The sequence below is a fragment of the Athene noctua genome, chromosome 14, assembly GCF_965140245.1.
Source record: "Athene noctua chromosome 14, bAthNoc1.hap1.1, whole genome shotgun sequence".
Classification (NCBI taxonomy): Eukaryota; Metazoa; Chordata; class Aves; order Strigiformes; family Strigidae; genus Athene; species Athene noctua.
The window spans coordinates 17,383,611-17,398,276 of record NC_134050.1 but is presented as its reverse complement, the minus strand read 5'-3'; the positions used below and the strand labels follow the sequence as shown (position 1 = coordinate 17,398,276).

Sequence of the window (14,666 nt, the reverse complement as noted above, 5' to 3'; positions counted from 1 at the left end):
CCATGTCTGTACATGGGCCCTGGGCAGCACAAGCTCCAACACAACCTGGATGAAGGTCCCAGACACAGGACGGTCTTAGGTCCAAACCAAATTGTTTACTAAAACACTTTTTGGAGGGTTTATTTCTCATTTTCCATTTTCATTCACTTCCCAACATAAGAAAAAAGAAGGCAAAAAGCAAGAAAAGAAAAGCAGCAGTGACAAAAAAAAAAAAAAAAAAAAGGCAATCCTGAGCTCCCTATAAGCAGTTTCAATGCCAACTTTGTGTCAGTGGTTGCAGCTGGGGTTGCCTGCTCTCCAGTGCACAAAAGTTGATTTGAGAATCATCTTCCTTTGTCCCTGGCGGGGCTGCTGCTGCTGAAGGCCTTATCAGTTTGCAGCTGGTTCCTTCCTCTCCCTCGCACAGAGTGTCCAAGCAGTGCCTCCAAAAGTTTCTCTGGAAACAGCCACCTAAGTGCATGAGAGGCTCCTTGGTTCGTATAGCCTCCTATATTCAACCTCCCCTTTTGTTGGGGGGTGTGTGTGTGTGTGTGTGTGTGTTTTTCTTTTAATATTTATAGCTAGAAAGGATGAAGGTGCAGAAAAAAAAGATGTTGTGGGACGTTATGATGTAGCAAGTGAGCAGCTTCAGGATCCTGGCATTATCCTTTGGATTGATGAGCAGGAGCCACACAGGTTTAAAGCTATTGCTGTAACCAGATGGGTCGTACTGATAATTTGGGATGGTAGTTACATGCATAAATAACCCCATGAACCTCCAGCTTTGTTGGTAAGGCTGGATGAGTGACTGTGGCTTAGAGACAAAAGGTTTATGCAAGCCCGCAATCAGGGACGTACTCAGCATAAATAATTGGGGAATGGGGCCAACTTCTATTCATCCCCGGTGCCCACCACCACGGGCTGTGACTGAGGGGCAAAGAAGGGTTTGATGAACACAAGGGAGCCCTGGACCAACTCATCCCTGAGAGCAATGGATGATTTTGGAACAAGTTGACTGATTTTCAGCGTAAGTGTGTAGGAAATGTGTACTTAGCTAACAGCACATTCCTGCTTACAGGATGCATGGCAGGGAAGACTCTTGCGTGTGAAAAGGTTTGGCTGAGAAGCTGCTCCCTGGAATACTTTCACTAGAGGGAAGTGCCAAGGCAGAAGGAGGGCAGGTTTCCACGTACAGTGCTGCAGGCGGGCGCTGAGTTCATATCTATCATGATAAGGTCCTGACCTTTGCTGGAGCTGTTCGCTGCTGCCCTTACCAGAAGTCCTCTTACACTCTGCCCTGAGAAGAAGTGAATGAGCTTGCTGGAGACATAAGGTGGGGTGAGAGCAATCTGTATTTATAGTGATGAGCAAGTGGGCCCAAGGGGATTTCCACCAAAAGATTGGGAAATGTCATCGTACTTCTGTTGCACAGCTTTAGGGTTTTTTTAAACTAAAAAATAACTAAAATTTCTAAGCCATAATGTGAGGCTTACTTGAACTGCTGACACCTTGACCCAGATCTCTTTGGTGGGCAACCCTGAAGCCCCCCAGATGCTCATATGACCCAGTAACTGAGGGAAAACATCCTGGGGGTTCTGCTGAACTTGGTGCAGTTGCTTGCAGTAATAAACCCACAAGCTTAGGCAAAAAGTGTCTGGTAGATCAGAGCTTAGGCTAAAATAGGAGGGGGAAATGATTAAGGAAATGCTTCTCGGAATTTCAAACCACAAGTTTTAATGTAAAAATCCTTTTCTCTTTTTCTTTGGGGGGGGAGGGGGGTCCCCTCATGAATGCATCCTAAAACTTCTGTATATAGAAATACAAATGCTGCTACATCCTGCACCCATTCACAGCGGCTTCTCCCTGCTCCCCGGGCTGCCTGATGAGTTTTAGGGGCAGCAGTGAGGTTTAAGGGGTGGTGGTCGGGTTTAGGAGCGGTTGGTGCTACAGCTCCCCAACACCTGACCCCATGGCTGCTAGTTGTGTGTAGGAAACTAGTTGTGGTGAGCTGCCCCTGGTGGGTGGGAAAAACAGGAGAAGAAGGGAAAATAAACAAACAAAAGAAAACTACCAAAAAGAAGAAAAGGGAAAAAGGGAATAAAAAAAGAGGAAAAAAATAAAGGAAGAAAATTTTGAAAAAATAGGAAAAAGAAAAAAGGAAGAAAGAAAAAAAGGAAAACAGAAAAAAGAAAAAATGGAAAAAGGGGTAAGAGAAAAAAGGAAAAACGAAAAAGAAGAAAGGGGTAAGGCAACAGAAAAAAGATAAAGGGAGAAAAGGAGAAGGGCGAAGGAAAAAAGATAAAAGGAAGAAAGACAAAAAGGAAAAATTGGGAGAAAAGAAAAAAGGGGGAAAATAAAAAAGGAAAAATAAAAAAGGAGGTAAGATAATAGAAAAAAGATAAAGGGGGAAAACGAAAAAGGGGAGAGGAGAAATGATGAAGAAAGAAAAAGGGAAAAAGTGGGAGAAGAAAAAAAAGTGGGAAGAGAAAAAAGAAAAAAGGGAGATAATAGAAGAAAGAAAAATGGGTAAAAAGGAAAAATGAGCGGGAAGGAAAAAAGAGAAAGGAAAAAGGAAAAAAGGAGGGGAAGAAAAAGGAAAAATGAAAGAACCGGGGGAAAAAAGCAGGGGGGCTGAGGCTGGGGGCGGAGTGTGCGGACCCCCCGCGGGGCGGGGCCGGGCGGGGCGGGGCCTGCGGCGGGGGCGGGGCCTGTTTCCTCCGCCCGCGCCGCCGCCCCAGCCCGGCCGCAGAGATTGGGGAGAGCCGGCGCCGCTGCCATGGGGGTGGAAGGCTGCACCAAGTGCATCAAATACCTCCTCTTCGTCTTCAACTTCATCTTCTGGGTGAGCCCCGGGCAGCGGGAGGGGGGCGGGGGGCGGCTCAGCCACCCCAGCTCTTGAAGTATCGGGGCTCCAATATGGCTCGTCCGCCGCGCCGGGCTTTCACCTCGCCCCCCCCAGCATTCAGACTTGCTGCCGTAGGGGTTGCTTTTTGGGGCGGGGAGATGCTTATCCTTCGCCTTTTTTTTAATGCATGCCAATATATATTTATCTGCACATGTATGTATTTTTTATATATATATATAGATATGTATAGAGAGAAATTTTTCTGCCTCCTTTCCGAGCGGGAGGGCAGGGGGTGCCTTGCCCCTGCGCGGGGGGCAGAGATGGGTTGGGGGGGCTGCTCTGAGCCCCTTGTTGTGGGTCTGTGCTGGGGAAAGCGGCGTTTCTCCGCCAGCCGAGGAGGGATGGAGGGAGAGAGGGAGGGAGGGATGCTGCCAGGCAGGCAGAGGGAGAAGAGGTGCTGGCCCAGCCGTCTGCCACAGAGGAGCCGGAGAGGAGAGGCTGTTCAAAAAAATGGGGGCGATGGGGGCTGGCCTTGCTGCCCCGGGAGCTGGCGGGGAGCGGCCGGGGCTCGACGGCTCTGGCGCCGTGTGGGGAGCTGGCCTCGACGCCTGCCTTTGGGTCCTGCCCAAGCTGGGGGGTCGCTGCCTCCTGGGAAGTTATTTTAGGATGCAAATTTTAGCCAGGCTGGAGAGGTTGCCTTCCGTGAGAAAGTTTCTCATGAAACAATCCCTCCAGACATGTGGCTAATTTAGCAAAAAAAAAAAAAGCGGCGTATCCTGGTTTTCCTGCAAACGGGATTTGTCCTGGTTAGAAACACCCTCCGGCAGCCAGGGGCTGGTGTGGCAAGAAACCCTCTCCCTGCTCCTGCACCCGGGAGCGATGAATGTGCCCAAGCAGGCTGCTTTTTTTATTCTTTAAATAGGCTATTTTCCATTCCCCAAAATGCTGGTTTTCTCACAAGCAAGCCCAGCCCCACCCCGTGGAGGCAAGGCACCGCCGGCTGCGTGGTCAGGATGTGCCCCTTGGCGACACCCCGCTTTGGTGACGAGGAATTTGGGGGCTCTCTCCATGTTTGCAGCGAGGCGGGCTGGAGCGGTGGGGAGGGCAGCGATGCCTTCCCGAGCAAACCCTGCCCCAGAGCTCCTCGGCCTGGCCGGAGCCTGCCTGCCCCCTTCTCCCCCCGGGGAGGGGGGGCACGGTGAAGCCCTTGGGTTGGGGGTCCCCACCTCTGGGAGGCGGAGGGCTGCGCGGGAGCCAGCGGTCAAACCCGCCCTGATTTCAGGCCTCTTCGCCTTGTGCCTGGGTATACACTGACCAAGGGAGAGATGACGACAGCGGTGTTAATTGATACCTGATGCTGTTAATTGATACCTGATGCGTTGCCAGCCGCTGGATGAATGCGGGACGGTCCTGGGTTTGGTGTTTTGTGGTTTTTTTTAACCTCTTCCTCCACCCTTAAAATGGCAGGACAGAGGCGGGTAGGCTGTGCTCTGAAGTGGTGTTCCTTCCGAGTTATCACGCTTATCCCGGGGCTTTTTCTTCCCTTCTGGTCCCAATTTCCTGCCATTCTTGTCGCTGAAGCCGCCGGGCGTGGATGCGAGGGAGGAAGGGTCTCCTGGGCGGCAGGAAGGATGCTGGGGGTTCCGCACAGCCACCGCTTCTGAGCGCGCTCACCCCAAGCTGCTTTTGCAAAACAGCGTATCTTTTCTAAATGGGCATTTTGCTTCCAAGAGGAGCAGCCGATCTATTTAATTTCCATGTTAGAACTTCTGGTGCCTTGCCCTACCCGTCAGAGGGAGCCTGATGCCCGCTCCCTGCGAGCGCTGGGGGGAGATGCTCCAGCTCCTCCCAAGGAGGGGTGTTTGTGAGCTTGGCTCCCCAGAACACCTCCCAGCGCTGGGCTTGCCTGCGGCCAGTCCCCTCGGCCCACGTCCTGTGCACATGGGGAGCCTGGGCTTCATTAGAATTAACAATGCTTTCTGCGAGGCTGGCCAGCTGAAGGGTGGTTGAACACCAGGTCTCACGGTTTTCAAGCCCTTTTATGTTGTTTTTCAAGCCAGTAGTCAAGGGAAATTTTAGGTTTACCACCAAGCCAACATGGCTAGCAGCCAACCTGGCATCCCCAGCTGGGGAGGGATACCTCGCTTGCCACCAAAGCGTGAAGGTTCTTTTCACGGGGTGACATTTAAAGGCTGGATGTGGTGCTGAGCACCCTTGATGCAGGGTGGCCCTATCAGGACCCCAAGGGAGGTGCGAGACGGGGCACTCGCAGCCCCGTGGTCCTGCCAGCTGGTTAGCATGCAAAAGCTGCTGGGCTCCTTGTGCTTATTTGCTTCTCATTTGCCTTGTGCCCAGCCGAGGTCAGGCACTGGGGATGAAAACAAGCAGCAGGCAGAGCCTGAAGTTTGGCATCCTGCTGCACGGGAGCTTGCTCTGGTGCCCGAGAGGAAGAAAGGAAGCAATTCTCAACCTTAATGGTGTTAACAAATAAGAAAGAAACTCTGATAACTTTAAGTAGCCCTGCTGTCCTGCTTGAGTGTAAATAAGCTGACACCCCTCTGGCTTCCTCCACCTTCCTTCCCCTGGCAGTGCAGGGGGAGTTTCACAAAGCTCCTGTGCTGAAAAGCAAAAGGAAAAGGCGGCCCTGCTGCCAGCTCCCCTGGGCACCTCAGCAGCCCTCTCTGCCCAAGATGTTTCAGTTTTGTTTTATTTTCTGGGGTTGTTTTTCCTTAGTGCGTGCATTTTTGAGAAGAAGATGCCAGGGTTACGTGCTTGCTCACAGAAGGAGCAGCGGCTGCTGCACAGACCATGTGTCCAAATGGGTACCTGTTCCAGGAGAGAACGGGTCCCCGCGTGTGTCACAGCAGCATCCACCTACGGGCAGCACCTGGGGACCTCACCCGGTTAGCGAAATGCAGGGCTGGTATGACAAAAGCTTGTCTGTGCTGCAAACTTGTCCTGCAACCTTGGGGTGGCTGGTGGCAAGGGGCTACTCCACTTCCCCGCCCTGCGAGAGGCCAGTGGGTAGCAGCACCCGTTACTGGGGGTTTACTGGTGCAGCGGGCAGTCCCAGCTCACCCCACAGCCCGGAGCGGGGCTGCGCTGGGTGTGTGGCAGTGTGGAGCTGCTTCTCCATCCTGCTCACAGTAGATGACCTGACTTCAACTGCTCTCCTGAATTATCAAGATGTGATAGCAGGGCTCAGTGCGTGGGGCTGAACTGACCACCATTGCAAAGAGTCCCTGGAGAGGCCAAAGGAAGCCAGAGAGCTATTTTAAAATGTAATTAAACATAACCAAGGAGAAATTGGCTTGCTCAGAGAAGAATAGCCCAGGTTATTAGCTAATACAGCCTGTGGCAGCCTTCCAGGTCTAGAGCACTGCTGACTGCCCTACCAGAGAGGTGTCTAATTAAAAGGAAGAGCTTGCTCCTAATGCTATTTTCCAGTCACCGCATAACTCTTCTCTCTTGCTTGTGTTGAGGGGATGTGGTGCAGTCGGGGTGCAAAGGGGAAGAAGGGCAAGAGCAAAGGAAAGGTGGAAGTGAAAGTCTGTGTCGACAGTGGTGATTGGAAGGGCAGGGGTGGAGGAGTTGAGTATTTGCTTGTGCAGTGCTGGAAAGTCTGTCGGCTGTCCCTTGGAGTCCACAGAATGTGCACAGAGATATTTGGCTTTGGTGATGAGAGGTGATGGTGGAGGGAGGTGGCAGCTCTCTGTAGTGGTGGCCCCACAGTGACAACTCTGCTGAATGCCTTGTGACCCTCTCGATGTGATGGTGAGGGCGGCTGGGTACCGCTATTCACAGTTTAAACGGCGGGTGGAAGAGCCGGTGGTTCGTGCAGCACACAGCTCTGGAGCACAGGTTAGAAATAACTCCCTGGACTCACAAAGCATGTTGTGTTGTGTTTCGGGTGCAGGCTTGCACTGAGCCCTGCTGAAATGCTGTTAGTGGCTAGCAGGCTGCTCTGCTGCGGAGCGTGAGGCGCTGGTTACTGATCTCCCTGGGAATCGCAGAGAGCCTTGTGGGCAACGAGGATGTAACACTGGCCCAGCACCTTCTTCCACCAACTTTGGGTTTGGTGTCCTGGGACAATGTACAGGCCAGCCTGTTTCCATGTGTGTTCGACCCTGCAGCTATTTAATGCCTGTCTTTGAAGGGCAAGGGAGAGGTTTTCTTAGCAGGCTCAGTCCTTGGACCCAAGTTTTCCTGCTGATAGCTCTCTGGGCTGTGTTTCTGGACTCTCTGTCAAGCGGACGCAGTCCTGCATATCACCTACAAAACGTTTTCTGAAGTCTCTGCCTGCAGAAGGTTATTTAAGTGGGTCTTTCGAAGGGATGGGTGCTCTGCCCTGTGGGGGTACCCGATTGCAGTTGATGGGCTGGGCTACATTTGCAAGGCGGGAGCATCGACTGCCTGGAGGGAGGATTTCTCCATTTTCCTGAGGTTATTCTGTCAACCACTGTAATGCTTATCTCCTGCAAGAACATTAACCCATGTATGATGCCTTGAGAAACACTTAGATCCTGTACTGTGCAAGTGCCTTTCACTGTATTATTAAAAAGGGAAAGCGGTTGTATTACCATTGTAGCTTAATGCTTATGTATGGGGCCATATTAATTTTAAAGTAATATCTGAAATTATTTTCCTTCCTGCTGATTGAACCCTGCTGGGAGGTGTCAACGTACAGTGATCCTTCTATCTGCAGCGGGGATCAGGCTGTGAGGGGGGGAGCAGCCTGCAGGCTCCGTGCTCCCCATCAGAGGACCCCGCTCCTGGATTTTGGTGCCGGATTCCCACTCTCCTCCATCCATCAAGCTTTATTTGGCCTCTGGCGTGCTGCTCCTCCAGCAGTGTTCCTCTGGAGCTTGTTTTGCAAAGCCCCGCAGTGTTGTGGGGCCGGTAACTATAGGCACCAGCAGAGAATTTCACCCCGGCCGGCGGCTCTATTAATAGCTGCTGCTGGAAGGGGGCGGCGGCTGCGCTGCTGGAGCGGAGCAGGGGCTGTGGGCTGCCTCCCTCCGCCTGCCTGCAGAGCACCGGGCTCCTCGCAGACGCCCTTTCTGTAATTCCTGGGCAGGCCTTGCCTGCAAACTTTCAGCCTGACCTGTGTCAGCCACGGAGCGCAACCGATGCGGAAGGCAGCGGGAAGGCCTCGCCTGCACTTTCCAAGAAGGGCCCTATCAGTTGCTGCGGTTTGCCAGTGCCCATGCCGAGCTCGGCGGAGAAGCTTTTACATTGTGAGGCTGTCAAACCGCAACCACACTAGTCTGATTTAAGGCGCTTCCCCTGCTTACGCCCTCCGAAAAAGTCGTGCAGGGGTGTTGACGTGTTGGTGCTCCAGGGCATCAGTGCGGAGGCAATCTGTAGCGCTTCTCACCTCCAGGTTTTACATGAATTCTTGGCACGAAGTCCTGTCATCATAACACGAAGACTGTCGCAGCATCAAACCAAAGTTCCAGGGTTCGTGGGCTGCCGTTCAGCTGCCAGCCGCTTGCTGCACCCCGAGCCCTTTCAGTGCTTCTGCAGGACACATCTATTTGCAGTCGAAAAGAAATTCCGCTTCCGCTTTCCAGAAGGCGAGGTGCAGTGCTCGGGGAGGCTCGGCACTGCCTGTACACGTGTGTGTCACCAACAGCCACGTGCCCACCTCGGACCTCGAGGTGGTAGTGCAGAACCTGTAAGGTCCTGGCGCGCATCCTGTAAGGGCTGGTATTACCCTTTCAAAGGTAATTTCCATCAAGATATGAATCTCTAGCTCTTTGCTTTATTTCCTCACTCATACTAGGTGTGGTGATAAAATGATGTTTCATTGTCTACACTGCACATAGTGGTGAATACGTATCTGCTGCTCAACCCAGAGACCTGCAGATGATGTGGGAGCAAAGCACTGAACCCCAGATTAGCAATTCATTCCTGGCTGCGTAAGGGGCTTCTTGCATGGCAAGATGCTTCAGCCTTGGAAAACCATTTTGTCCTTCTGCGCCCCGGTTCCCTGTGCCTAACAGGAGGGGGATTTGGTTTTACTCCATCCCAGCTGCTTTGCGGGTTGGGCTGGAGAGGAGCTGTGGGGAACCCTGGCTGGGCTCCCCAGAGTGGGGTCTGGGTGCTGCCCCTGCGAAGGGCTCCGTTCCCAGGAGGTGTAAGGGAAGCTGCAAGCCTGTGCAGCATGAAAACCTCTTAAAAATCTCCAATCATCTACCTGAATCATAAAACAGCTAAAATCCATTAAGCTTTCTTGGCAGCATCCTGCTTCTTGCTAGTAGCTGTGGTATTTCAGAGGCGTCGAGGCGCAGGCTCTGCCGGCAGCTTTTTGGCAGCAAGGTGGGAGCTTTTCCCGGGCCTGGCACTCGGGCGGGTTGGGGAGCAGCATCCCGGCAGCGGGACCCGCTGTGGCAGCGGGAAGCAGCGCTGCTAAAAATACAACATTGTGAAACTGCTGGCACCTCCGCTTCCCTCTGCCGCCGGCTTGAGCCGCAGGATGTCTGCTTCGCTTTGACATACCCAGCAAGCCACACTATAGCCAGGACTGCTTCCTCCTCCTCTTCCTCCTCCCCGCCAGGAAACCTATTTCAGAGAGGGGCAGGGGGAAGGGAACAGGAGGAAAAGGGCTGGGGACGGTGGAAGGGACGGGAGGTGATGCACGTCCTGGCGTATGCCGGTGTCTGGGGAGCAGCAGGCGAAGGTGGGGGCAGCTCGGATATGGGGTGTCCCGCATTAAAGGAGGGAATGGGGCCATTCCTTGCCCCCGTAAATCACGGCATTTTCTTATGGAGGGGAGGGGTGACTAAGCCAAGAAAGATGGGCTTGTTCCTGTGCCCCACAGCTGGTTCTGGGAAATTTTGAGGTGAGCAGCGTATCAGTCGGTGAGGCTCAATCCAGGGGGGAGTCCTGCTACATGTATGGTGGATGCAGCAGCAGACCAGGGCTGCACACCCACCAGCATCGTGGTGCTCAGGTGGTGATACTCCATCATGTCAGGTACCACCCCATCACCTCTCAGGGGGCTGGGGGGCTGCCTTTTTCCTCCCTGAGGCAGCATCCAAGGGGGGCTTCCACCCACCGTGGCAAGCGGGAACGGCGTCCCTGTGTAAAGCAAGTCTTGGGCAGGCAGGATACCGCTGGAAAATTCTGGCTGTCTGTGGAAGAAGCAATAAATCTCTGGAAGCTGGAAAATAGCAGTAAAGAGGAAACTCCGGAGCCTGCTGCTCCACCTCTGCTGTGCTGACAGGATGCACGGGGTGCGATTCCCCGATCCTGGGGAGCGCTAGTGATGCACCTCTGCAAGTGCCGTTGTGCTGGCAGGGGAACGGCCAACTTGTGGAAAGCAGATCTGAGAGTGATGCAGTTCTGGCATTGCTGAAGTTGCAGCTTTTCCATGGCTACTTTCATTAAAGCAGTCCCCCAAAATTTAAATGGAGAGCTGTGCTGGAGACTGGGGTTATATCTGCAATGAGTGACAGCCCCAGTCTCTGAGACGTTGCCATCTGCTGAGCTGGGCAGGCAGAGAGCAAGGGGGTAACCTGCATGAGATGGCAGATACCTACGGTGGAAAACCAGGGATAGTTCATATATGAGGATATGCAGCCTAGAGATGAGCATGACAGTGCCATCAGTGGTTGGAGCTCTTCTGGCTCTAGTGTTGGCAAACGGCAGCAGTTGTAGGACGCGGGGGGAAGAAAATACAGAGTTTATATCTGGAACAAGCTATTGTGTTAAAAAGGAGATTACCTCAGGCAAGGTGCAGTGGAAGTCGGGGTTACTGTTGTGAGCCAACAAGGTTTTCTCTCCTTTCCTTTGGGATGAAAGATGCCTTAATTACATTCTGTGCTTCTTGGTGGTGGAAGGATGTATGGTTTTCATGGAAAAAGTTATTCATTGTAGCCTAAACCCTGTTTTCATTAGCAAGCGAATGTCGTTTTCTCCACAGAAATCCAGCTGCTATTGGATTAAAACTTCCATTCAGAGGTCCTCTGTGCTCTGTTAGAAAAGCAGATGGAGGGACATGGGGTGTTCCTGGGGTGCATTCAGGATAAAACTGGGACCATCCTGGAGATGGTTCAGCTGGCTGCCGTAGGCAGACCTCACCACTGGGGTGCATTTGATGAGTTGGAGGAGGCTCTGTCCTTTCAGCTCGTGCTCCCAGATGATTAAGAGAGATCTCAAGGATAGCTTGCAGCCTGCTTTCGGCTCTGTCGGGTGTTTTAGTGCAAATTTGACTGGAAAGCAGCTGCCGCTCCTCGCGTTGGTGTCACCCCAGCCTCGCCGTGGGTGGCAGGGGGTGCTGGGGTGGGTACTGCTGGCCATGGAGGGTGGTGTGTGGGGCAGACCCCTCCTTGCAGGGGATAAAACACAACAAAAAGGACCACAGCCTTTTCTTTGCCTACCCCAGCCAGCACAGAAACCCAGATCTTCCTTGGGATCTCTTCCACTGAGAGACCTTTACTTTAAGTGTGGCACTGATTAATTTGGGGACATTCTCCTTCTCCTTTGAACATAAACATGGGCTTCATTATGCCTTCAGACAATGAACAAGCCATGCCAGGCTGGATTTGGGTAACTTTCTGCAAAGCCACGAGCTGCCTTATTTGGACCTGGATTTGAGCACAGATTGGCTTTTGTGACTTTTCTCCATAGGCAGTGTTTGGAGAACTTTGGGCTCTCCCAAGTGTGAGAGGGATGAGGGGCTGTGCTGGCAGGGAAGTTGCATTGGTTGCTGTGGGAGAAGTGTTAAAAGCTTATTATTTTGGTGGCAAATTGGAGAGAGACTTGTAAAATCTCCCTTCCCTCTCCAGGAAGCTGGTGGGGATTTTCGCCCTCAGTTAAGTAGAAAAGCCCTGAGGTCAGCTTGCCCTGTGGGTTTTGCACAAATGGTGTGGTTTTGCCCCTCTGTAAAAATGTCATGGCTGGGATTTGCAGAAATGAGCAAGGAGGAAAACCACCAGCTTGACCTCCCAAGGGGCAAAGCCAGACTCTCACCAACAGCCTGTCTTGCACGTCCTGGTCCTCGTGTGTTCACCGAGGCTCTGCTGCACTTGCACAACTGGAGACTTTGCACTTTTACTGAACAAACTCTCTTTTTTTTTTACTGTGCCTTCATGGTGCCTCTCATGCCTGTGGCTGACCTGACCCTTTTGAAAAAAATCATGTTTCTGCTTTGGTACTCTTTGGTAGTTTATCTTCCCCTTTTCAAGATGAGTGGCTTTGAGGATTTAGGATGCTCAAAATTAAAGCAGCATTTGAATAGGTTCTTCCAGCCTTTCATAGAAGTGGTATTGAATTCTCAAGGTTTGTTTTTTTTTTTTTTACATGTGTGTTTATTTTTTTCCCCTTCTCTCTCATGGTTTTAAATGGAAGGCAGAGGGTCATGGAGAACACAGCAAGTCCTGCTGGCGATTCTCCAACTCAAGTTCCTCTTAGTGACACCTTCCCCGCTGCAGTGCCCCCAGTGTGTCCCTGTCCTCCGCTGCCATTCCCAGCCCCTTCCTGAAAGAGAAAACAGTGAGGAAGTCAGTCATAAAACTTGCCATTATTTGGACATGAGTATTCCAGTGGTAAGCTGGGTTGATGCTCCATCCACAGAACATCTCCTCCTGCGTTTGAAGCGTGTTTTTATCCTTGCCCTGGGGTCTCTCACACGTTTGTGTGCACGTGTCTGCACGAAGGCTCCACTCTTCTGCTAGACAACGGCGCGGGCCAGGCGGTGGTTTCAGCCTCGTGGACTCGCAGAGCTGCTCAGCTCTGAGCATCTTCGTGGCAGCCTCCAGTAGCCTTGTGTTGTGCCGTGGCCTGAACCGAGGCTTTGCTCTGCTTCAATCACTGTGTTAGGACATTAAGGAAAGCTGTATGTGCTGGAGGAGCGGGAGAGCGCAGTCCCAGCTCACAGCCCACTCACAGGGGACCTGCCTTGAGGTTTCTCTTTTTCTATCACATTATGAAATTAAATGGATAGTGAACCGAGCAGTGGCAGTGGTGGCTGCAGGGGTTCCCGTGCTCATGGGACACCTTGCCAGAAGACTAGCTATTAATCAGGGCGATGCTGTGAGGGCAGCTGGTGTGAATCCTTGTCTGTTCCTCCTGATGTGGGACATCCCCGAGACTCACAGGGAGGGGAGTGATGGGATATAACACAAAGATGCTCCTGGAAATGTTACCAAGTCCTACTGACTGGTTTCGTAGTCATTTGCATGCTCTTTAAACACTGTGCTTCCTAAATGTCAAGGTGTGGACATCATGAAGGGTGTGTTTTGGTGGGGTTTGAAGGTGTTTTGGATCCCCTGTGCGTGGCTGTGGCAGCAGTTCAAAGCCACGATGTCTCTGCTCTTGTTCTGCATTACTACCAGTTCTACTGCCTTTTGGGGTTGTGTTGGTTGGACAAGTCTCCCCTGAGGCAGAGTGGTTTTGGGGGTGCAGAAAGCTCTGTCCTGCTAGGTCTGCTCAGACTGGGAGCCTGACCCTGGATGGGAAGTAATGTGGATGTGAGGCTGGGGGCAGAGGGAAGAACTGATGGTCTCCCCACTTTCTGAGCTGCAGTCTCCCCATCCTTCCTAGCCAGTTCTCAGCAGATCAGAGAAAACCCAAATCTCTGTTTGTACATCACAGAGAACTGACATGGGGTGATACAGCCTGTTGGGAAAAGGGAGTAATTGGGGATGATCTTAATTTCTGTTGCGAAGCTCTCCTAAAAGCCTCAGTCACACATATTGTGCTTCTTGGGTAAGGCTGAGCCTTCCATTTTAATAGAGTATTAAAATAATTCTTAGGAAAGAAATCACCTGCAGGAACTGGAAAAGGCTTTGCACATCCCTAGAATGAGGGGTCCTCTCATAAAGCAGGGGAGATTGTATGGCTTGTAGTATGGGGCACAAAGCCTGTTGAAGGGGTGGGACGATGGTTAGGAAGGATGTTCTTGTATGTGAAAGGAGTAAATCAGAATTTGCAGAAAGATGAAAAGCAAGCCGCCTGCTCACACCTGAAAACTGCTGCCCTGGGTCTGGCATGGCGGGAGCAGTGGGTAACGCCTGCTTCCCTCTGCTTTCTCCCCAGCTGGCCGGAGGCATCATCCTGGGAGTGGCCCTGTGGCTCCGACATGACTCGCAGACCACGAATATCCTCTACCTGCAGCTGGGGGACAAGCAGGCCCCCAACACCTTCTACGTCGGTAAGTGGGTCTGGGGATGCCGGCGTCGCTGAGGGGGTGTCATGCCCAGGGTGGGCTGCAGCGTGCCCAAAAGCTGGGCGGAAAGCTCCAGGCGAGCAGCGAGGAGGTCATACTAAAAATACCGCCCACTCCCCTCCCCGTACTCCCCAGAATATCCCCTGCCGTGCCGATCAAAGCATTCATTAAATGTTGGCTGCGGCCCATGTGCAGAATCCAAAGTCACGGCAGCTAAAAGCGCAAAAAGACGTGTCGCGGCGTAGCGAGTTTTCTCCAGCACCGTTCTGTGCTGCGGGCTCCCCCGGAGCACAGTTGGGAAGATGGGGGACTTCTGGGAAACGTGTCTTGTTCCCTATCCAGTGGGATGTTAAAAGTAGCCGACAGAGCGGCTGGCGGTGGAAAGTGAAGCTTGGCGAGCTCGTGACTCATGTTCTCCAGGAGGGGGGCAGGTGGAGCCTCTCTGTGTTATGGTTAAGCTTAGCATGATTTTTATTAATTTGACAGCACAATGGCTTGCTAGAAGGTGAAACCCCCTATTTTTTCTCTATTCTCCAATGAGCCCTCACAGACAAGGGGGAGCAGCTTGCAGGAAGGGCTGGCTTGGAGTGCAGGCTGCCAGGGCTGGGGTGAGCACCCGTCTGATCGGATGTCCTGGTCCCACCTGTAGCTGAAATTACCTTCTGGAAA

The 14,666-nt window shown here is 52.4% G+C and overlaps 1 protein-coding gene across 2 annotated transcripts in view; it reads left to right on the top strand.

Moving 5' to 3' along the window:
• The first annotated feature begins 2,689 nt into the window (after positions 1-2,689).
• Positions 2,690-14,666, top strand: part of CD81 (CD81 molecule) — a 35,964-nt gene continuing 23,987 nt past the window's right edge. For both annotated transcript variants that reach the window (XM_074917965.1, XM_074917964.1), the window contains exons 1-2: positions 2,690-2,821; positions 13,868-13,982. In XM_074917965.1, coding sequence (XP_074774066.1) covers positions 2,756-2,821; positions 13,868-13,982 — 181 coding nt within the window. In that variant the 5' untranslated portion in view covers positions 2,690-2,755. The remainder of the gene's footprint in view (positions 2,822-13,867; positions 13,983-14,666) is intronic.